This window comes from Callorhinus ursinus, unplaced genomic scaffold (assembly GCF_003265705.2).
Source record: "Callorhinus ursinus isolate GAN/ISIS: 27379988/994484 unplaced genomic scaffold, GSC_fseal_2.0 scaffold10, whole genome shotgun sequence".
NCBI classification, from domain to species: domain Eukaryota; kingdom Metazoa; phylum Chordata; class Mammalia; order Carnivora; family Otariidae; genus Callorhinus; species Callorhinus ursinus.
Window position 1 is genome coordinate 53,323,621 of NW_027397072.1, and position 22,096 is coordinate 53,345,716.

The window sequence follows — 22,096 nt, forward strand, 5'->3', positions numbered from 1 at the left end:
ACAAAATCTTCACTGTTCATCTATAAAATTGGGGATAATAGTATCTACTTTAATATAATAGATAATAGTATGTACTTTGCAGAGATGCATACAAGAGGATTAAACAAGATATGTTAAGTGCTTAATACAGTAACTGGCATATGGAAAATACACAGTAAATGTCACTTTCTTTTCCCCTTCTCCCACTCTCTCTCTCTCTTTTTTTTAATGGGGGTGGGGGTTGGGGCGAGGAACAGAGGGAGAGAGAGAATCTTAAGCAGGCTCCATGCCCAGCGCAGAGCCTGATCTCACAACCCTGAGATCAAGACCTGAGCCCAAATCAAGAGTCAGCTGCTTAACTTACTGAGCCACCCAGGCACCCTACCCTTCTCTTTGATTAGGTATTTATCCATAGTATCTCCTAAACTAAGTTCAAAAGCTTACCTAGTCCAGAATACTTGAAATCAATTTTTCTACCTTAATCAGATTGCTCTCTTACATGTCACATTTAATTTGAAGTCAATTATTTGGCTTATTTAAATACTGGTAAGGACACATACCAAATAAACTTTTGTATTGAATGCCCAAGGAGATAAGTAGAAGACTGTTCCTGACTTTGAGTACTTGAGGTGACAATATACATGAAAAGTGGAATAGGAATACAACAAAGCGTGGAGCAAATTACAAAGAAAGGGAGTGTGGTAAGAGTTTTGGGATTATGGTGGCTGATCTGTGATTATTTTGCACTCAGGAATAAGAAAATTATTAAGAGTTGTAAGAGGGCACTGGTTTTATGGCTGAGAAAATAGGTCCAGAGATCCAAGTGGTCTAGGGCACAGCTATGGAGTGGCAGATATTTCCTGTCTCCTGGTCCCTTGCTACTTGCAGATGTTTCTAACTATTTTCTAGTATTTTAATCAGTTTATATTTTTTCTTTCTAAGTAGGCAGTTTAGTGTAGCTAGTTAAACACTGGGCTGTAAAGCCAAAATGTCTGAGTTTGAGCGCTAGCTTTGCCGGTCACTATCTCTGTGACTTTGGGCAACTCATTTATCTCTGTGCTTCAGATCCCCCATCTAAAAAATGAGTACAATTAATATTACCTTATTTCATAGGGTTGTTATGAGGATCAAATAATTTATTATATGTAAAGGATTAAAAACTGGAGTTTTGTCCTTATGATTATTAGTCTCTGAAAGAATGGAAAGCAAGAAACCCAGTGTTCTAATGTTTTTTCTTTCTTTTGCTTCTTTAAAAAAAAAAAAAAAAACTTCCTCAAAGCATCAGGTGGATGCTTGTTAGCTGCCTTAATCCTATCAGAAAAAAACAAGTTTTTGTTCCTCGGAAGTGATAGTTGGGATTTGCATAAGTCTGGCCTAGTCTGGTAACAGGAATGTCTAGAAAAGTAAAAACTGAGATAGCAACAGATTCTAGGACCCAACAGAACTTCTTCAAAAAAGTCAGCCAAGATCAATAGATGTAAAGATGGAGGTCAATGAATCTAATTCCAATGAGCTTTCCCATCTATTTTAAGGTCTATTCCAAACTTCCTTAAGACAAAATCTAGCCTTTTAAGGAAAGTGCAGAGAACATGCCTCTGTGGGCTTCCTTTGAGGGAATGTTTTAGCAGGTGCTGCATTCCACCCTGGAGGTGGCTGCATGAATTTGTGAACTGAGGCGACAACATTGACTCCCTCTGGAAGAAAAAATGCTGTCTCTACACAGGAAGCTTAACTACAAAGGCACCACTTGAAAAAAGGAGGCGGGGGGAAAGGAGGAGGAGGAGAGGGAGAAGAAGAGAGGAAGAAGCAGCAGTCACGGCTCAGTTCGGTCAGGGCTCAGTTCAACATTCAGATTACAGAAGGCAAGGAACCCCCCCCGCCCCCCCACCCCACCCCCCGTACCTCTCTGTCCTCTCCTCAAATGTCTATTGAAAACGTTCTGGGATGAATTACAAGCCAATAGCGCTGTCGCAGAATTAGGGAGAGCGGGTGGAGGTGAGAAATAACCTATATTCATGTGGTTAGAAAAATCATGGATTTTGGGGGGCAGCGGAGGGGGGCCAGGGATTTGGAACTACTTTCAGCATCACCCATCAGGAAATCTAGGGATGGAGAAGGGTACTAACCGGCCTTCCAAATCTTCTGCATTTGGCAGATGAAAATCACGTTGTCCACCCAATGGACTTTGGCACTCAGGCGGTATCAGGGTAAAATAAACATCAAGGAGGAAAACTTTAAGTGAAAAAGAACAGAAGGTCAGCCTTGGGTTTTTGTGTGAGGGGATTTGTGAAGGTCAGGCCCACCCACAGCATCAGGAAAGGTGGAAGAATTAAGCGTCACTGTCGCCAGCCAAACCCTAAAGTCTGGGATCAGAGCCAACAATTTGGATCTGCTGGTACCCTAGGATCTGCCCCGTATACACCCCTGAAGTTTCTCGGTTTGAGTCTCGCGTGTAGATTCCCAGACGAAACACAGTTTTCTCACAGTGCCTAGCTCAGAGCTGACCGCGGAGCAGTTCTCAATAACAACTGGGAGCAAAAACAGCTTTTGAGGTTGCGGGCAGAAGGGTACTGGTTTTACTTGGGGTTGGCGTTCGGGTGTGGCCTTGTACCAACTGCCAGCAAAATTCTCCCGATCACCCCTTGTCTTCCACTTTCTGCCCAGGTGACGTCGTTAAGCCTCGCAGGACAGGCTAGGGGCTAACAGGTTAAGCCGCGTCCTTCAGGTGTCAGCCTCGATCCTTTCGGAAACAACCATCCCCAGAATCCCTTGTGCAGGGAGGTCAAGCCGCAAATAAAATGGCTCCAAAAGGGTGGTACATGCAGCAGTTTCCTAGTCCTTGGCAGTTTCTTTACCGGATGTATTTAAATAACCGAATCCCCACAAATGCACCACCCCACTAACCACCTTCAAGGCCGAGGAGGCCACCGCAGCCACCTCGCTCACTCCTTCTGGGGCATCCTGGGAGTTGTAGTCCAGCCGCTGGGTTGAGCCGAACTACCTTTCCCATGGTGCCATGCGGGCCGGGCGATAAAAGTTCTTTCTAAAACTCTCTCCACACTGAGACACCCCCATCCCGGGTCCCCTTCTCTCCGACGACTCCTTCTCGTCTGTCGCGACTTGAGTGGCAGCAACAGGACGACCTCGGCCCGTCGCCGCGCCGTCCCGCGAGGCACTTCCGGCGGCGGTTCACTTCCTGGTTGGGTGGATGGAGCCGGGCGGGAGCGCGCGCGGGGGAGGGGCGGCGGGTCAGTCTCCGCTGGGCGCTCCGGGGATCAGCTGGCGGGCGGGCGGGCGCCGAACGCGGCCCCGGCTCTCGCTGCAGCGCCGCCTCTTCTCCGCGTCGCAGGCCGGCCCGGCGGTCGTGACAATGTTGCAGAGCTGGTAGCTGGGCGCCAGCCGCCGAGCTGTCTCAAGTGGGTGCCGCCGGGATGCTGCCTCTCGGGGTGGCGGAGAGACCCGGGAGGAGGGGGAGGCAGTTCCCGGCTCGGTCGGCGCTGCCCGAGGCGGCCGAATCCTCCCTTTTTCCGAGCCGCGGGCACCAGGGTCCCGGGCTCTGCCGGGTTTTCAGCCCTAGGGTTTTTCTGCTAGGAAAATGCATGAAGCGTTTCCCCGGGATGATGGCTTTTGCTCTCTCCAGGACTCAGCGGCTGAATTCGTAAGTGTGTTACTGATTCATCCTCTCTCTCTTCTGTCATCACAGGTTTAAACTTACACGAATCGCTCTCTTGAGGAGGAGGGGACCGGGCGCGATTGACACGCATATTCCTATAGGCATCCTCCCTCAGCCCCCACCCCCACGGCCGGATTCGGGTGGCTCCTCTCCGAGCTGAAATCCGAGAAGAAATCCTTGGATCTCTTGTTTTCTTTAAAAAAAAAAAAAATCCAGAAACCGTCGGTATTTTGCTTTACTGCTTCCTATTCGCAAGATGAAGAAGTTTTTCGACTCCCGGCGAGAGCAGGGCGGCTCTGGCCTGGGCTCCGGCTCCAGCGGAGGTGGGGGCAGCACCTCGGGCCTGGGCAGTGGCTACATCGGAAGGGTCTTTGGCATTGGGCGACAGCAGGTCACTGTGGACGAGGTGTTGGCGGAAGGTATGGTGGGACTCTTTCAGTGCGCCGTGAATTAAAATCTTATGCTGATGCAGCAAGACTGGTTTCTAGATGTTCAGTGTATGAATGGGTTTTGACCAGTTGACCCTCCCTTCCCCCTTCCCTTGCTCAGTGAATCATTGTCCTTGAGAAATTTAAAACTGAGATTTGAAAGTGACAGGGCTTGTGGGGTGGAAGGACGTTGCTGGAAATTGTTTACCTCAGTGGCCTTTTATTTTATTATTTTTTAAAAAATTGGCAAGCCAATTCTTGTCTGCCTCACTGAATTATAAGGATCAGATGAGAAAACACATGTGTGAAAGTGTAAAGCTTCACATCAAATGTAGGGTGCTGGGCTTGTCATCCTCCTTAAACTTGAAATTGTGATGTGAGGGCTGAAGGGTGGAGATGGAGTAGCTTTAAGAAGAGAGAGGGGTTTCTCCTTCTACCCAACTTTCCCACTCCCAGGAGTAGGCATTTGAGGAAGAGAAGATTTTCAGAGAATGGGAATATGTTTTTCTAGGAGCCAAGCTCTTGGTGGATTTTACTAGTTTTGTTTCCTGACCCAACTGTAATCAGGTCCCCAGGATGTAGCCAAGATAACAGAAATTACATGAGATGAATGTGGTTATTTTGAAAGCAGTCTACTAGGCCCCTCTTCCTCCTGTTTTAGTTTTTATTTTTATTTTTTGCCAAAAGAATTACTTGAGAGGAGCATCTGATTTTTGTTTTTCCTCTGTTGGAGAAGATGTTATTTAGATCTGCTGTGTAAATTCTCTCCATGTGTGTTGATCTATCTATAGATGTGTAAATATATATTTTTGTCTCCCAGGCTTTCTGGAAATCTTTGCATGTATCTTTTGGTAACCTTAACCTCGACCTTCATAATTACGCCAGAATCATACTTTTCACAACCCATTGCCTGCCTTGTGTGCTTTTATTTTTAATAAAAGCAGCAATTTTCTTGGCATGAAGCTATTCAAACTAATTGGATGGGGCCAACCTGCTGTAGGTTGTGTTATGGGCTGAGAGGGGGGATGGGGGAAGGGGGAGGCTTCTGTTACTGAAACATGGTGGTTTTGGGGGGGACAGTTTATTAGCTGGGGAAGGAGCCTTTTTGCAAGCTAAGGTTGAAGCAGAGGTCCTAATCTGGGCCCGGGAGATGCCTGTCACAGTGAGTGTTGCAGGCAGGTGGGTTGAGAGGATGAAGAAGCTGTGTTTGGCTTTCAGCTTGTGCAAGTACTGGGTTCAACTTGGGCCCATTTTTCTGGGGTTAGGGTGGAAGCCTTTACTTTAAAAACACTTAACAAAAAAAGATCTGACAATTAATGTCCTTGTGAAATTCTTGCTCTTTTCCATTCTCAGCACTGCTCTAGGTGGACTTAGTCCGGGGCCTGAGTCACTGTCCCTCTGGATCTTTCCTTGTGGGCTTTGGTGCAGGATGGGAGATGCTTCTGTGCCCGCTGCCAGATCCGCACCCTTGAGTCTGATCTGTGTCTTTCATCCCTGTGCCAAAGCCCTTAACTGCAGTGGGATGGAGAAATGGAGAAGGAGTACGTGAGAGAGAAATCAGGAGGAATGAGGGGGCACAGAGCTCTTTCCTTCTCTTTGAATGGCTTCTGCTGACCTTATAGCCTAGGAGCATTTTGTTCAGCTAGGATATTGTCTTACTGTAGTTGGTGCTACCCTAAGCAGTGCCTGTTTTCAGAGTCTGAATGATGGGAGAAAGAGAAAAGGCAAAATTGGTCTGTGTTATCTAGGCTGTCCTCCTCTTCCCTGAAATTCATCCCTGAGAACTGCACATCATGCGTTATGGTATTTTTACGTGGAACTTAGGGCTCGCAGCTCTGCATTCATTTATTCATTCAACAAGCAGTTATGGTGTATTTATTGATGTGCCAGGCACTGTGCTAGGCCCTGGGGATATGACATAAAACTAGATACTATAGTTTACAGACTATGTTGAGAGATGGAAAACAGCCAGTTAGAATAGAGTGATATGTGCTATCGCGGAGACAAGCTTCGGGTGCAATGGCCCCCAGTTTTAGAGAGCCAAGAATTACTTTCTGCAGGAAGTGACTGACCAGAGAATGAGTAGGAGTTATCCAGGTGTGGAGACAGCATGGGCCAAGACTCAGAGCATCAGGAGAGAGTCTCATGTAAAACTGGGTCTGGCGATATTGCTCTCTTTATATTCTTTGACTATAGGTGAGTTTGAATTTGTGGCTCTTAGAAGTATATGGCTGTATAGGAGCCTGTATACAAATTATTTATGTAGCACCTACTAAGTAAAAAAGGTAGCACTGAGTTCTGAGAGGGACGATAAAGAGATCTAAAGGGTGATGTCTGCCTTTAAGGAGCTGCCAGTGCATTTGGTAAGACTAGGCAAATATTCACACATACAGTATAGCATGGTTACCAGCAGTGTCTATAGAGTCAGGCAGATCTAGGTTCAAATTCTGCATCTGTTCTTTACTAGCTGTGAAACCTTGGATAAGACATTTCAAAACTCTCTTGAATCTGTTTCCCTTTGGCAGTGGTTCTTAAAGTGTGGAGTCCTGGATCAGGAGCATCAGCATCATATGGAAGCTTGTTAGAAATGCAAATTAGGCCTCACCCCATAAACCACGAGGGTGGGGCTTTAACAGATTTCTGGAGAGATTGTGATGCAAGCTAAAGATTGAGAACCCCTATCCTGTGGAGTGGTCATGAATATCAAATGAGGCGATGTATGTGAATTATTTAACATTTTTCAGGTGTTCAATGAATGGTAGCCATTATTTGCCAGCAACATTATATCCTATATGTAGTTAAGGGAGAGTGGGGGGGGGGTGTGAAGGTTAGTTTGGCTATAGCAATCTGCAGCAATCCTTTTCCCTGTTGTGGGTGGACAGAATCAGATATTTTTCTGCAGAAGCCTCACTAGCTCCTTTTTGGGTGACCATGTTCCTTCCTGCACCCTCTTCTTTTTGAGTCCCCAGGTGTGGACCTAACCACCAGTCCCAGCCAGAGTTGTCCAAGGATGATGAGGATTGTGCATCGAGTTGCCGGGGCAGTGACCAGGCAGTTTGGGAGGGTGGGCTTTAAACACAGACTCTTCAGCACCACATCCTGCCTGTCACCCCTGTTTCTATAAAATGGGTATCATTCTGTGCTTTATAATGAGGAATGCAGGAACACCGAGGAAGAGGTGCTGGAGTAAGACAGGAGAATACGTGGGCTGCCATCTCCCCATCAGCATCAGCCCTGCTCGCCTGCTTTCACTTACTAGTCCATTGGGGCTTGTTTGGGGGAAGTGAAGTTCTAGACCATGAGTTCAGAGGGATATGACTGTCTCCAGGCTGGATATTTTCTCTACTTTCTCAGTGAGGATGCCATGATGACTTCCTAATCATGTCTGAGGTCATGGGCATGTGATGTCAAGGGAAGATTTGGTTTAAGCTTCTGGAATGAGCTCAATGGGAAAATTGGAGCAATGCTCAGAGAAGGCTGAAGAGCTGTGCTTTTGTTATATGTCCTTAGCTATATGAGACCTTACATCTAAGCTTTAAATAATAAATGTTTGTTAAATACCTGCTGTATCCAAGACCACTTTCCAGAACTGCATCAGTTCTATATAAGGTGGACCACATGCCCCATCAGAGCAGTTTCCTTACTTCCACTGAAGGAATCCAGGTCTAGAGTTAATGAGAACTACTGAGTGAGTTTCCGTACTAGTAAACTTACAATTTCTTCTACCAACATCACAAGGTAGTGTGGTTTAAATACTTAAAACAAACATATGTATACATGTACGTATATCTGTATACACACATGTGTAGGATATAATTACATCGTGTTGGTATTGATATGATGCACACATGTATTCATTTAGTGAATGTTCATTAGGCCTTCTTTGTGGCAGGAACTGCATTAGATTCCAGAATTACTAAGATGAATAGGATGTGGGCCTGGCTCTTAAGGAGCTCATAGACCAACAAATAAAGCTAAGATCAGTGTCCAGCCCTTGGTATGGCCCTTGATATATGGTAGATGATAAAAGATGTTATGAGGTGATAAAGAGAAGGGGCCTGAGGGCCAGGGTTTATAGATGAAGTGTGGTTTGAACAGGAATGGAAATTGCCCCGCAGATGGTCCAGATGAGGGTTACCCAAGGCCTTCCCAGCAGAGAGAGTAGTATATGCAAGTGTGGAGTGGTGAAAAAGTATGAGTTCAAGGATACTGACTAGTGGTATCATCTGGGTTAGTACGAGTTTCCCTTCCAGAAGCAAGGAAAGAAGGACTTGGAATGGTAGAAGGAAATTGTTTTACATTTGTTTCCTGGCTGTTCACTTGCTGCTCGCTTTCTTCAGTGGCCCTGGGTCTCTGGAGTAACTGTTGAATAGATCTCCAGTATGCACTGTTCCCATCTGTGCAAGAGCCCTATGCTAACCGTGGGGCAAGGGAGGGATAGTGTTTGGGGGCAGGGGAGCGGGCCTGAAGGTTCAGTGAGAGACAAGCAGCTTGAAGGAGAAGCAGGTGGGGAAGTGGGATGACCAGTGTTACAGAAAGGAGTAGATGAGGGGGAGAGTGAGGATATGTGTGACCAGAGCGGAAGGTATGTTGGAGAGAAAAGAAGAGGCAGCGAGGTTCTGGAGAGCGTTAGTGCCAGGCAGAGAGGTTGGTTCTAAGCACCTGAGGTCTTCTCTGACGCAAACACCAATTTGATCCCTCCCACTTCAGATGTCTTTGCCTGCTGGGAAGTCGGTTTTTTAGTGGCAACTGCAGATTTTCAGGGGGTGGTTTGTGAATGGTGTCTTCTTCCTGGCTTCGGGCTTGATGACGGTTATAGCTTTGCTAAATATAGCCAAATTTAGAATTCAGAAATGAAATCCAGAATAAGCAATTGCATGGTCAAAGCCTTTCCTTTGGTCTTTCTAACAAAGTCACACTCATTTAATGAGAGATGATAAAGAGAAACAGTTTCACATGGGTTCTGAGTGGGAGGGTAGGAGGGGAGGCATCCACTTGTACCTCAGTAGCTAAAACTGCGTGTAGAGTACACGGGAAAAGCTTGATAAATGTTAATCCAGTACATGTGACATACGACTGTATCAGAGCAGTCATTGCAGTATTTGAAAGGTGACCCCTCAGAGAGGGGACCAACACCACCACGCACCTTCATTTTGTGCCCTTCAAAGGATAAATGCTTTCTGAGCCTGCTTAAGAAGTAACTGTGACATCTGCATTTGAAAGAGCCAAACAGTGATAATAATAGAAATGGTATTGTCTATTGAAGTAGCATCTGGCGCTGTGAAGTAGCAAAGAGTAGCCTTCAGTCGGCTTTTCTGGAGCCGTTTTTTTTGGTGTGGTAGAAGGAGCACTGCAGTTTAAATGGGGAGATCAAGGTTTGTTGGTTCATTCATTGCTGTATCCAGTAACCAGTACGGAGCACTCACTATGTGCTGGGCATCAGCCAGTGAGAAATGACTCTGCCTTGAGGAACTCCTAGTGCTAGAACTTCAGATACATGAGCCAGTAGCTCCAAGTGCTGGAGTGGAAGGCTATAAAAGGGGTAAGGCAACAGACATGAGGCAGCAATTAATTTTGTGGGGTCAGGAGTAGTCAGGGAAAGTTAAAGGTGATATTTGAGGTAGGTCTTCAAAAATAAGAATTTATTACTAGATGGACAAGGTTGAGAGAACATTCAAGGCATAGAGAATAACATGGCCAAAGACAAAAAGTAGGAAAGTGCGCTGCTTGTTGGGAGCTTTATGTTTTGAGATAGCATAATAGCATATTAGCATAATCTATTAGTGGTCCAGGGCTATGCTGTCCAGTAAAGTAGCCATAGCCACATATGACTGTTTAATTTAAATTATTGAAATTAAAATTCAACTTTAATTGTTCAGGCACACTAGCCACTTTTCAGTTGCTTAATAGCCACATGGTTTGGCTACAATTTTGCACAGTACAGATAGAAAATATTTCATCATCACAGAGAGTTCTATTAGACAGTGTTGGTTTCGAGCAATGATGGCTAAACTTTTTGCATAGAATGGCACTATCATTTAAACATTAACCTCTTCCTTATATGTATGCTTGTTTCTTTATAATTATATGCATGTCCTGCTATTATTAGCTAATATCTGAAGGTACAATATATACTTAAAATGAAGTTCATCATTTATGATAGTACATGCAAATCTGTATTTTAAGTCATCTGGATAGGTTTTGGTGAATTTCTTGTCATATCTTACCAGATTTTAATTGTTTCTACATTGTAATGTGACTGATGAAAAGTACACCAGGATGGGTGCCTGGGTGGCTCAGGTGGTTAAGTGTCTGCCTTCAGCTTAGGTCATGATCCCAGGATCCTGGGATTGAGCCTATCGGACTCTCTGTTCAGCGGGGAGCCAGCTTCTCCCTTTCCCTCTGCTACTCCCCTTGCTTGTGTGCCCTCTTTCTCTCTAATAAATAAATAAAATTAAAAAAAAAAGAAAAGTACACCCAAATAGGAATGAGGCACTGCCATAGTTTTGTTGTTTGTATATGCTTATGTTATCTTTAATCCAAGGTATCTTCACAGGAATCTTTTTAAGCCCCTTTTTGCTTTATGAGGATTAATTCATTTAAAACAAATGTGATCAGTGAATCCACTTAACCAAGCACACGAACTGTAGTACATCGCAGTCCATGTCAGCCTGTGCTATGGAGCTTCCATTCTTTCCTCATTATTCCATCAGATTCATTCGAGACCCAGGACTGACATAGAGACTGGATGGGAACACTAGTGTTAGGCCATCTAGTAAATATAAATAAAGATAAAAATCTTATTTTTTAAGATGGAAATCAATATAAGTGGAGAGTCTCATCTATATATTTTTCTACCCCGGTGGATTGTTTTGTGTACCTCTGTTTGGAGACCACTGGTCCAGAGCAGTGGTTCCCGACCAGGAGCAGTTACCCCCAAGTAACATTTATTAATGTCTGGAGACATTTTTGATTGTTACAGGGTGGGAGGTAATACTGGCATCTAGGGGGTATAGGCCAAGGATACTGCTAAACATTCTACAGCATACCCAGTAGCCCTCCCTTCCCACCACAACAAAGAATTATCCAGCCCAAAATGTCAGTAGTGCCAAGGTGGCACAACATGATGTGTTGACCATTGTGGGGAAGGAGAGAGGAGTCAGGGATGGTGCAGAAGGGTCTAATCTGACTTCAGGTGAATCACTTAATTTTTAAATTCATTTTCTCAGAATCAATGAGCCAGCAGTCTTTGTTTAACCTGTTATGGTTAAAAATCTTCATGTCATTTTCTTTATAAAATGACTACTTCCAGAAATAAACCAATGAACTAAAGGAGATAGAATGGTAAGTCTTTGTAGGCTCTGGCCGAGGGAGTTGTAACTATACCACTGGCTGAATATGGAGTATGAACTTAGACAATTCTCCTTATATTCTCATTGCTCATATCTGAGCAGCCCAAAAGTATTGTGGAAGCATTTTCTGACTTGAAATTGTTTATAGGGAGGTTCAGTTGGGAAGAGTTATTAAAAATCAGAATGTTGTGGGCGCCTGGGTGGCTCAGTCGTTAAGTGTCTGCCATTCGGCTCAGGTCATGATCCCAGGGTCCTGGGATCGAGTTCCACATCAGGCTCCCTGCTCAGCGGGAGACCTGCTTCTCCCTCTCCCGCTCCCCCTGCTTGTTTTCCTGCTCTCGCTGTGTCTCTCTCTGTCAAATAAATAAAATCTTAAAAAAAAAAAAAATCAGAATGTTGTGAGAGAAGATGTTGATAATTCTTTGTACAAAGAAGAATTTTCAGGAAGAGTCTAGCACTTGCAATTAGGGATTTTGGGTTCAAGTTCTTTGACTACTATTTCCAGTGTGGCTTTGGGGAAGTCATGTAACCGATGTGAGCCACTGGTTCCTCGTTTGTAAAAAATGTCCTTCCTGCTGTCGGGATGTTGTGACCATGAAACGAGAGGGCATGGGGATAATGCAGAGTGCAGAAGAGACAGCTTGCCCTGCCAGCCAGGAGTAGCAGGGGTTACTGAGCATCTATGGTATTTTCAGCCCTACGATGCTGTGGCATACAGAGAAATAATGGAAGATTTGGCTCCTGCCCTCCTTGTTGACATAATGTGAGCAATATACATGAAACAAAAGCACCCTACAACAGGGTGTGTGGTGTAGTGTCTAAATTCTGGAGGTGTTGAGGGGAAGGAGACCAGTGAGGACTGAAATGGTTAGGAAACATTTTGTGAAGGTGGATAGTTTTTTTTAAAGATTTTATTTATTTATTTATTTGAGAGAGAGAGAGAGAGAGAGAGAGAGAGAGAGAGCATGGGGGGGAGGGTCAGAGGGAGAAGCAGACTCCCTGCTGAGCAGGGAGCCCGCTGCGGGACTCGATCCCGGGACTCCGGGATCATGACCTGAGCCAAAGGCAGTCGCTTAACCAACTGAGCCACCCAGGCGCCCTGAAGGTGGATAGTTCTTAACGGAATCTTCTCTGGAACCCCTTCAAGTAACCTTGTTTTAGGGAACACGTCTAGTTCTGCACGCTTGCATATGTTATATTCTTAGCAAAGTTGAAGAGAGTATTGCAACATTTTTGGTTTCTTTTGAGGAACAAAATTGCCTACATAAATAAATCATATGTTCTGTGCTTATACCCAAAGTAAAAAAGCCTTTTCATTGCATGTGATTTTGAATCGCTCAGCAATCCTGGCTGCAGTATTTTGTGCCTCCTTCCCCTTCCAGGATCTAGTATTACTAGTCTGCTATCTTTATTTTTAGTGTATTATGTATACTTTAAACAATCTCAGTTCTTCTTTTGAGTTTTGGACAATTGTTAGGGAAGAGGAGTCCTTCTTATGAGTGACACTTCCATCTTGGCAGAGGGCGAATTCCTCAAGTTGGAACAAAGTTGAAAGAGTGAAAATCTGGAGTTTCATTCGGAGCCTGCTGTGAGTGAATCAGCCTGAACTGGTCAGTTTTCTCCTTGGGCTCTGAGTTCACCTTGGCAGACAGTGGATGGCAATGCCAACTGAAGCTTTGTTATTCCTGATTTCTGAAGAGCCGAGAGATAATTGGGTGAAAGAGTTTATGGCATCCCTATATTATTATCATAGAAGGCCAAGCATAGCATTGATGTTAGATTATCATTTGTAATTATAATGATCTTAAATAATGATGCCTTTCATCTGGGACTTGGATCCTGGAGAAAGCAATATAATGCCATGTAATTTTGTTTGCTGCCTATTTTTGAGGATGCTTACAGCTATTGTACTGGGACCTTTAGGGTGAGAGAGAGATTATTGTCCGTCTGGTACAGAGCATGAATTTGAGAACAAAATGGAGACTTTATTACCCTTTACGAACAAGAAAAAAAGAAGAGGACTCTGGCCTCGTCAGTTGGGCCCCTTTGGGAGGATTGGGGCTTGAGCAACATTTATGGAGGTGGCAGGTCTCCTGCAATTCCCCCAACTCATCACTTTCCCTGGTCAGTGAATCTTGTTGTTTCAGGAAGTGCTGATTATCCTACCGGTTTGTTAGATTTGTTTAATTTCCCTTGCCTAGCCCTGTTCCTCAGACCTTTGTCCCCTACTGTTTTTAGAAGCCTGGGCATCTTGGTGGTGGGGATTAGTCAGTGCTGGGAGAAATAATTCCATCTGACCTTTTGGCTATGGAATAATCTTGATTTGACCAGAAGGGGTAACTCAGTAATGATTGAGGAAAATGTGCTATCCGGTACTGTCTTTCCTCCCCTGTTCCCCAGAATAATGGAAGCACTGTGATGTTCTCCTTAGGAGAAGACTTCTGAGTTTAGCCCCATGTGCGGTGGTTTAAAAGCATGGGAATTGGAGCTAGGCAGCCCTTGGCCTGAATCCTGGACCTGTGATGTTGGGCAGTGAAGATCCTGGCTTCATTTGTAAAATACGGCTAATACTGTGGTTGGTTGTAAGGATTAGATGAAATCATGCAAAGTGATTAGTATAGTGCCTAGCATATAGTTAGCAGTCTATAAATGGTAACTTAGTGTTTGAGTGCATGAGCTTTGTTTTTATCAGGCAATATTTGTTTCGCTGTGTCTATAACCTGGTGAAGTTAGTGTCCTGGAGATACACACACACACATCTTTCAATCTCAAAAGTAGAAATATGAGTTATGTCTTAACTATATAAAGGAACTCAGACTATTTAAATGAATGCTATACTATACTCAGAAGATAGAAAGATAGATAGATAGAGATGAGGAATAAGGAGAAGAGAATCTCCGATAAATATCGTGGTTTGATTTTTTTTTTCCTGCTTGAAAGCCACCTGTGTGTTGGAAAATTTCCCCAACCTGTCATGTGATTATTAGTATGAAGGGCCTCTCTGCCCCTGAGGAACGCCTGATCCCAGCTGCCTATCCAGCTTTAAATTCTTGCACTCTAACACAGGTTATCTGTTTCGTCTAGGCCTGTGCCCTCCTCATCTCCCTTGTACCGCGGATTTAGTTCTTTCCAGTGCTTCACTCGTAGTGCTCCCTGTGCCTGGGATCCTCTCCCCTGCCCACCTACCTTAATCCCACCTAACCTCCTTACAGTCCATCCATTTCTCCTGTCCTGTGGTTGCTTGTCATTCTTGCTGCTTTTGTTGACTCTTTGGGCCCATAATCTCACAGTTTTGTTTTGCTATTTATCTGTTTCATTTGTATCTACTTTCCAGTGTTAGATAATTCTTAGGAGGCAGGGTGTAAACCTTAGGTTTATTTTGTATCCAATTCAGGACTCTTACATTTAAGCAACAGTGGGTACTAGAGAATAAATTAATTGAAGAAATAATACAGTAAATCGATACTAATTCAGATTTACTGGGTAGGCACTACAGACCAGACAAATGTGAGATATACAGACCTCCCTATTCCTATTCCAATAATATAGTAGATCTGTTTGGGACCTTATTACAATGATAAGAGCTATCAAATCTTGTAAGTTTGGTAAAGTTGAAAAATAAACTCAAAGCAAAGTAGAACACCTTCCAGAAAAATCACATAAATCTCTTTATTGATTGTATTCAATTATGGATACCTAATGCTATCAATCTCAAAAGTAGAGATACAAAGTGTAAGTATCTTAACTATATAAAGGAACTCTAAAACTATGTCACTCTATATTATGAAGATGGAGAAGATTGGGTCAAGGATCAAAAACTCAGAAGTAACTAGAATTTGTCTTTAAGTGAGGCATGCATTAAGTTTCTAGCTCGTGGTGGTTTTTGGCCCGCGGTAAATGAGGACAGTGATTCTCAACTTATATTTAGGGTAGTGAGCATGGGAGCAAAGGACAGATAGGAAAGGAGTATATAATTTGTAAAAGCACAGACTAACCCCAGGTCCAGCTAGGAAAGGAGGGACCTCAAAGAGAATGGGGAGTGGTGGTATACCCTCTTAAGAGGTATATTGTAGTCCTAAGAGGTTGAGGGAAGGGAGGACATGAGACTTTTATGTTTATCAAAGAGAATATGGTTTTGTTTCTTTAAATATTTATTTATTTAGAAACAGCACAAGCGGGAAGGGCAGGGGGAGAGGGAGAGAGAGAATCTTAAGCAGATACCACACTGAGTTCAGAGCCTGATGCAGAGCTCAGTCCCAGCCCCCAAGATCATGATCTGAGCTGAAACCAAGAGTTGGGCGTTTAATCGACTGCACCACCCAGGTGTCCAAGAATATGGTTTTTATTTATTTATTTATTTATTTATTTATTTATTTTTAAAAGATTTTATTTATTTATTCATAAGAGACAGAGAGGCAGGGGCAGAGGGAGAAGCAGGCTCCCCGCTGAGCAGGGAGCCTGAGGCAGGACTTGATCCCAGGACCCCAGGATCATGACCTGAGCCGAAGGTAGATGCTTAACTATCTGAGCCACCCAGGCACCCGAGAATATGGTTTTTAAAAGATTCATAAATATAACACTAGTAGCTCAGTTATAAATTGAGTCTATAGAGGTGGTACCTATAATTGATCACTGTATGTAGCTCTTAGAACATAGACAGGCACTTATTTCTCCCTGTTCTTGCTACGTTCAGAGAGAAGCAGTGAAAAGGGGGATCATCAGTAAATCTTGCCCAGTGATTTGCTCTGTGAGCTCTGTGACCTTGTTGAAAGATCAGATCTTGGGGCGCCTGGTGGCTCAGTTGTTAAGCGTCTGCCTTCGGCTCAGGTCATGATCTTGGGGTCCTGGGATCGAGCCCCGCGTCGGACTTCCTGCTCAGCAGGAAGCCTACTTCTCGAACCTCTCCCACTCTCCCTGCTTGTGTTCCTTCTCTCGCTGTGTATCTCTCTGTCAATAAATAAATAAAATCTTAAAAAAAAAAAAAGGAAAGAAAGATCAGATCTTGGTGGCTCTCTGACCAATGATGAGAATTCACTTGAAAAAAGTTAATTGGGGGATAATGTAGACTTTCTCAGAAAATGAAGTATTTCTTTCTCTTTTAAAAACATAATTTTAGATTATTAATATGTTATGTTCATATAAAATGGGCCATTTAAGTGGCTCACCCGGCAATTTTGGAGTGATTTTAAGGTGATATGATAGAATAATGTCCAAGTCTGTATATTCAAGTTCTGATTCGAGGTTTAACTCATATGAACGAACAACTATATCAGGTAAGAGAAGTAGATTGTGTAGTCTCTCTCAGTGATCTGGGACACATGACCTCCCTTCTGTGAGTGTGTTTTTCCTTATATAAATATGGAGATCACTGGTGGTCTCAAAGATACTTTCTAACTGGAAGACATGATTTTTAAATTCTGTAGTTTCTGTTGAGACTGTTTGAGAGGGACAGTGGCGTGGGTTGGTTAGGTTGAAGTGTCAGACTTGTGTAGCTGGGACTAAGACAACATTCCTGAGATGGGTTGTTAATCTTGGCTTACGCATGAGCCATACTGGGAGGTGTCATTATTAGTGGAGGCAAAAGATTCTATTCCTTTTCTATTTACTTTCTTCCGTATCTCTCCTTTAAACTTGAAAAATTGGTGTTCATAATTAGATGTTGGAGGTGAGAGGAAGCTAGGTTGAAGCTTGGGCTTCTGGCTTAAGTGACTGGGTTGTTAATGGTGTCAACAAAATGAAGAAAGAACAGTGTGTAAGGGAAAGAGAATGACTTTAGTTTGGGGCTTTTTGGTGTGAAGCACCAGTGAAAGTCCAAGGGTGGATATGGTTTAGGACACTGGAGGATAGGACTGGCCTGGATTTTAGAGAAAGGTTTGGTGAGTGTTGTCCTATAACCACATGGTATTAATGAAAAGTGAAATGGAATGAGATCTCACAGGGAGACTGTGTGGAAGAAGAGAGAAGTGGGGTATGGGTAGGTAGAGGAAGAGTAGCACACCTGGAGTAAAATCCGAACTCCTCACTCTGACCTGCAAACCCTGGCTTATAAAGGCTTATATCTCTCTTCACCAAAATCCTGTGTGCTCTTTAGCCACAATGATTCCCCGTTATCTCTTTTGAGAATTTAACATCGTTTCCTCTTTGGTATCTTAGGCTTGGCTGGTTCTTTTGCCTGGAATTTTTTTTTTTTTTTTTTTTTAAGATAGAAAGGAAGAAATGAAGGACGGAGGGGAAAAAAGAAAAGAACAAAGGAAATGCAAAAGGAAGGAATGAAATAAAGTGAAAGAGGGAAGGAGGGGATAGATACTTGGATAGAAAAATATATTAAAATCTATTTTAAAAATAATATTACTAAGTAATTTTTTGTTGAAGTATAATTTACAGTGTTATATTAGTTTCAGGTGTACAACATAGTGACTCAACAATTCTGTACGTTACTCAGTGCTCACCACAATAAGTGTAGTTACCATCTGTCACTGTTATTACAGTATTTTTGACTATATTTCCTATGCTGTACTTCTCATCTTTATGATTTATTTATTTTATAACTGAAAGTTTGTACCTCTCGATCCCCTTTATTTCACCTCCACCCACCTCCTGTCTGGCAACTACCAGCTTACTCTTTGTATTTAAGAGTCTGTTTTTTTGTTTCTTTGTTCATTTGTTTTGTTTTTTAGGGTCCCTGTATAAGTGAGATCATGCAGCATTTGTCTTTCTCTGACTTATTTCACTTAGCATAATACCCTCTAGGTCCATCTGTGTTGCTGCAAATGGCAAGATTTCATTTTTTCTATGGTGGAGTCATAGTACATTTTATATATATATATATATATATATATATACACATATATATATATATATATACACATATATATATATATATATATATATATATACACCACATCTTTATCCATTCATCTATTGATTGACACGAGTTGCTTCCATATCTTGGCTATTGTAAATAATGTTGCAATAAACAGGGGTGCATATATCTTTTTGAACTAGTATTTTTGTTTTCTTTGAGTAAATACCCAGTAGTGGAATTACTGAATCATAGGGTATTTCTTTCTTTCTTTTTTTTTTTTTTTAAGATTTTATTTATTTATTTGTCAGAGAGAGCACAAGCAGGGGGAGTAGCAGGCAGAGGGAGAGGCAGGCTCCCCGCTGAGCAAGGAGCCTGATGTGGGGCTCAATCCTGGGGCCCTGGGATTATGACCTGAGCTGAAGGCAGACACTTAACCAACTGAACTACCCAGGCATCCCAGGGTATTTCTTTTTTTAATTTTTTGAGGAACTTCCATTCTGTTTTCCACAGTGGCTGCATCAATTTACATTCCCACCAACAGTGCACAAAGGTTTCTTTTTTTCCATATCCTCACCAGCTTTTGTTATTTCTTATTTTTTTTTATTCTAGCCATTCTGACAGGTATAAGGTAATAATCTCATTGTGGTTTTGATTTGCGTTTTCCTGATGATTAGTGATGTTGAGCATCTTTTTTTTTTTTAGCATCTTTTCATGTGTCTCTTGGCCATCTGTGTGTTGTCTTTGGAATATGTTTATTCAGGTCCTCTGCCCATTTTTTACTTGGATTATTTGGGCTTTTTTGGTGTTGAGTTACATAAGATCTTTATATATTTTGGATATTAACTCTTTAGCAGATATATCATTTGCAAATATCTTCTCTCATTTAGTGGGTTGTCTTTTCGTTTTGTACAAAACAACACAAAGGCTTTTTATTTTGGTGTAGTCCCAATAGTTTATTTTTGCTTGTGTTTCCCTTGCCTTAGGAGATGTATCTAGAAAAAATATTGCTGCAACTGATGTCAAAGAAATTACTGCCCATGTTTTCTTCTAGGAGTTTTATGGTTTCAGGTCTCATAAATAGGTCTTTAATGCTTGGAAGATTCTTCTTCCTGATCTTTCCATGGCTGACTTCTTGCCATTCAGACCTCACTTAAATCTTACCTCAGAGGGACCTTCCTTCACCATCCAATATAAGGAACTTACCATGTTTTATTTTGCCAGGTAGCCTGTATCAACTAATTCTTGCTTGTTGTTTATCTCCCTCCATAGGATTATGACCTTAATGAAACAGAGGCGTTGACCGACTTGTTCATTGTATATCCCCAGTGCCCTCTCTAGCGCCTGACACATCTGAGTTGCTCGGTGAAAACCAGTTGAAGGAATGAATGAGCAGATGGAGGCAGAATGATTGGAGATATAGATGTAGAACCAGGAGATATTAAGTGATGGAAATGAATACTAAGTAGATTTAAAAGGAGGAGAGTGTAGATACTTCGGGGTGTTAGAAATCAGAATGGTCATGATAAGGATGGAAAAGTGTTTATTGGGTTTGGAAACATGGAGATTATTCATGAGCTTTGTTAGAGCAGTTTAAGTGGAGCAGTAGAGTCAGGAGGCAGTGATAGGAGTGAATGGGAAGTCAGTTGGATGCTGAGTCACGGAGGAATTTATTATTTTTAATGGTGGAAGAGTCTTGAGTACATTAAACAGAGAAGTAGCCAGTAGAAAGGAAGGGGTTGGAAATAGAGTACAGGGGGGATTATTGATGGAATAGGACTGAGGAGTTGATGACAGGTCACGGATAGAAACCTGAACTCAGGTGTAGGAGAGGACTTTGGACAAGAGAAAGAGCACTTCATTCACTGACCTGGAAGAGGTCATTTCTCCTGGAAGGAGAAAGAATGGTACAGAAGATAAGAAATTGGTGAGGTTTGACAGGTTGAGGGAGTTCTTGCCTCATGGCTTTTGTTTTCTTTTTTTTCATGCCTCCTAGCTTTTGTTTTCTATGCTGTGGGGGTAGAAGTTGAATGGGGGGTTACAGAGAGTAAGGAAGGATGGGGAGAAATTCCTTAGGTTTATGAAGAAAAGGACTGACAAGATAAATAGAAGAGTGGCCTGGTCATTTGGAAAGCCTGTGTGAGATGACTCATCGTGGGAAGACAGGTGTTCCTGACCCCTGAGTTTTTTTATCAGTTTTGAAAATGTACTATTTTGGATAGGACTTTTTCTGAAACAAATTATATATTTCCTGTCTTCTAGATTATATGTCACGGAGGTAGTGTGATGTAGGTAGAAAGTACGCCTGATCAGAACCTGTCTGGTGACCACCATGCCCTATACTCTGGACAGCTTACTTCCCAACCCTGTCCATCTGGGTTCTTGTCTGTAAAATGAGGATGACATGATGGTGACGTTACTTTCCTAGTCTAACACCTCACCATTCTTTTATTTCTCAAATGCGTTGTTATTAGATCTGTTAGGATCTTTGCTTGATATGGGTAAGACAGTTTGCTCCTGAATAAACTGCTCCTGGCTTGCACTGCTTGTAGAATTTCATGTTTGTGGTTTATTGTGTTTTTCTTTCTTCGGAGACTGTCCCTCGTCACTTCTTGCTGCTATCCGTGTGCCTTCCTGAATTAGTGCCTCTCTAATTTGCTGCTTTTAATCTGCAGTGGACTCGGAAACCAGATGACTAAGCCTGTTAGAACCCTGTGCAACAGTAAAGAGGCTGTGAGTGAGAGTTGGAGGGTCTTGCCTGTGATTAAAGTACAGGAGCTGCTGAGCATGGGCTTTGTCTCCTTTTGGCACAGAAATTAGTTTTTTATGCCTCATGTTCCAGAAAGGTTGAGTTCTGAAGAGATAACGAGTTATCATTTGATAGTTCTTATTCATTAAATGTGCTTAGAAGCATTTGTCTGAAAAGTTGAGTATCAATGCTGTAGGGACCTAACCTATTTCCATTTTCCTTCCTACTTTCTATCCCTTCTCATCCTGTCTCCCACCCACCCTCCTCATACACAGAAGGCCCTTCTCCACACTTTCAGTGGAAGGCAGTGTTGTAGGCACTGTTTATAATAATATCTCATTCAATTTCCATTTATTTGAAACCACGGAGAAGTTTCCAGGATTATAACTCACTGCTCAATGCCGTATGTGTTTGTATCTCAGTTAAGGGCCTCGCTGGAGACTCTCAACTGGTATTTGGTGTCGGGGGCTGGAAAACTTGAAACAATGAAATGAATGCTAGTTCCATATATGTGTGGTTGATAATGGAAGAAAGCAATCATGAAGCCATAAAATATTTTTTTAAGTTTTTTTTTTTATTTATCTCTACTCCCCATGGAGACTCGAACTCATGACCCCAAGATCAAGAGTCACATGCTCTTCCTGACTGAGCCAGCCAGGCGTCCCTCATAAAATATTTTTTTATACAAATTAATCCATAGAGATAGTAGAATAGTTAGAAGATAAAGTTAGACAACGAAAGAAAATATTGGGGCACCCGGCTGGCTCAGTCGGTAGAACCTATGACTCTTGATCTTCTGGTTGCGAGTTCAAGCCCCACGTGGGGTATAGAGATTAACTGAAAAAAAAAATCTTAAAAAAAAAATATTACCCATAATCCTATAGATCACCATTGTTAATGTTTTGGTGTGCCTTCCAGACTTGTGTATTTTTTATAAAACTAAGAATATACTTCACATCATCCTCTGTAATCTGCTTTTTCACCTAGCAGTATATCCTAACTATCTTTTTGTGTTATATGTTTGCATCATCAGTTTTAGTCCATTGTATGGATGTGTCGTGATTTATTTAGCCAATCTCCTATTAGACATTTAGGTTATTTATAGCTATTATG

At 42.5% G+C, this 22,096-nt stretch overlaps 1 protein-coding gene and 1 pseudogene across 6 annotated transcripts in view; one reads left to right on the plus strand and one right to left on the minus strand.

Moving 5' to 3' along the window:
- Positions 1 to 2,789, minus strand: part of LOC112821191 (centrin-2 pseudogene) — a 33,879-nt pseudogene extending 31,090 nt beyond the window's left edge.
- Positions 2,790 to 3,236: 447 nt separating this feature from the next.
- Positions 3,237 to 22,096, plus strand: part of AAK1 (AP2 associated kinase 1) — a 171,201-nt gene continuing 152,341 nt past the window's right edge. For 3 of the 6 annotated variants that reach the window (XM_073897619.1, XM_073897617.1, XM_073897618.1), the window contains exons 1-2: positions 3,237 to 3,395; positions 3,683 to 4,071. In XM_073897619.1, the coding sequence (XP_073753720.1) occupies positions 3,909 to 4,071 (163 nt within the window). In that variant the 5' untranslated portion in view covers positions 3,237 to 3,395; positions 3,683 to 3,908. The remainder of the gene's footprint in view (positions 3,396 to 3,682; positions 4,072 to 22,096) is intronic. The other 3 variants (XM_073897621.1, XM_073897622.1, XM_073897620.1) reach the window with 2 other exon arrangements.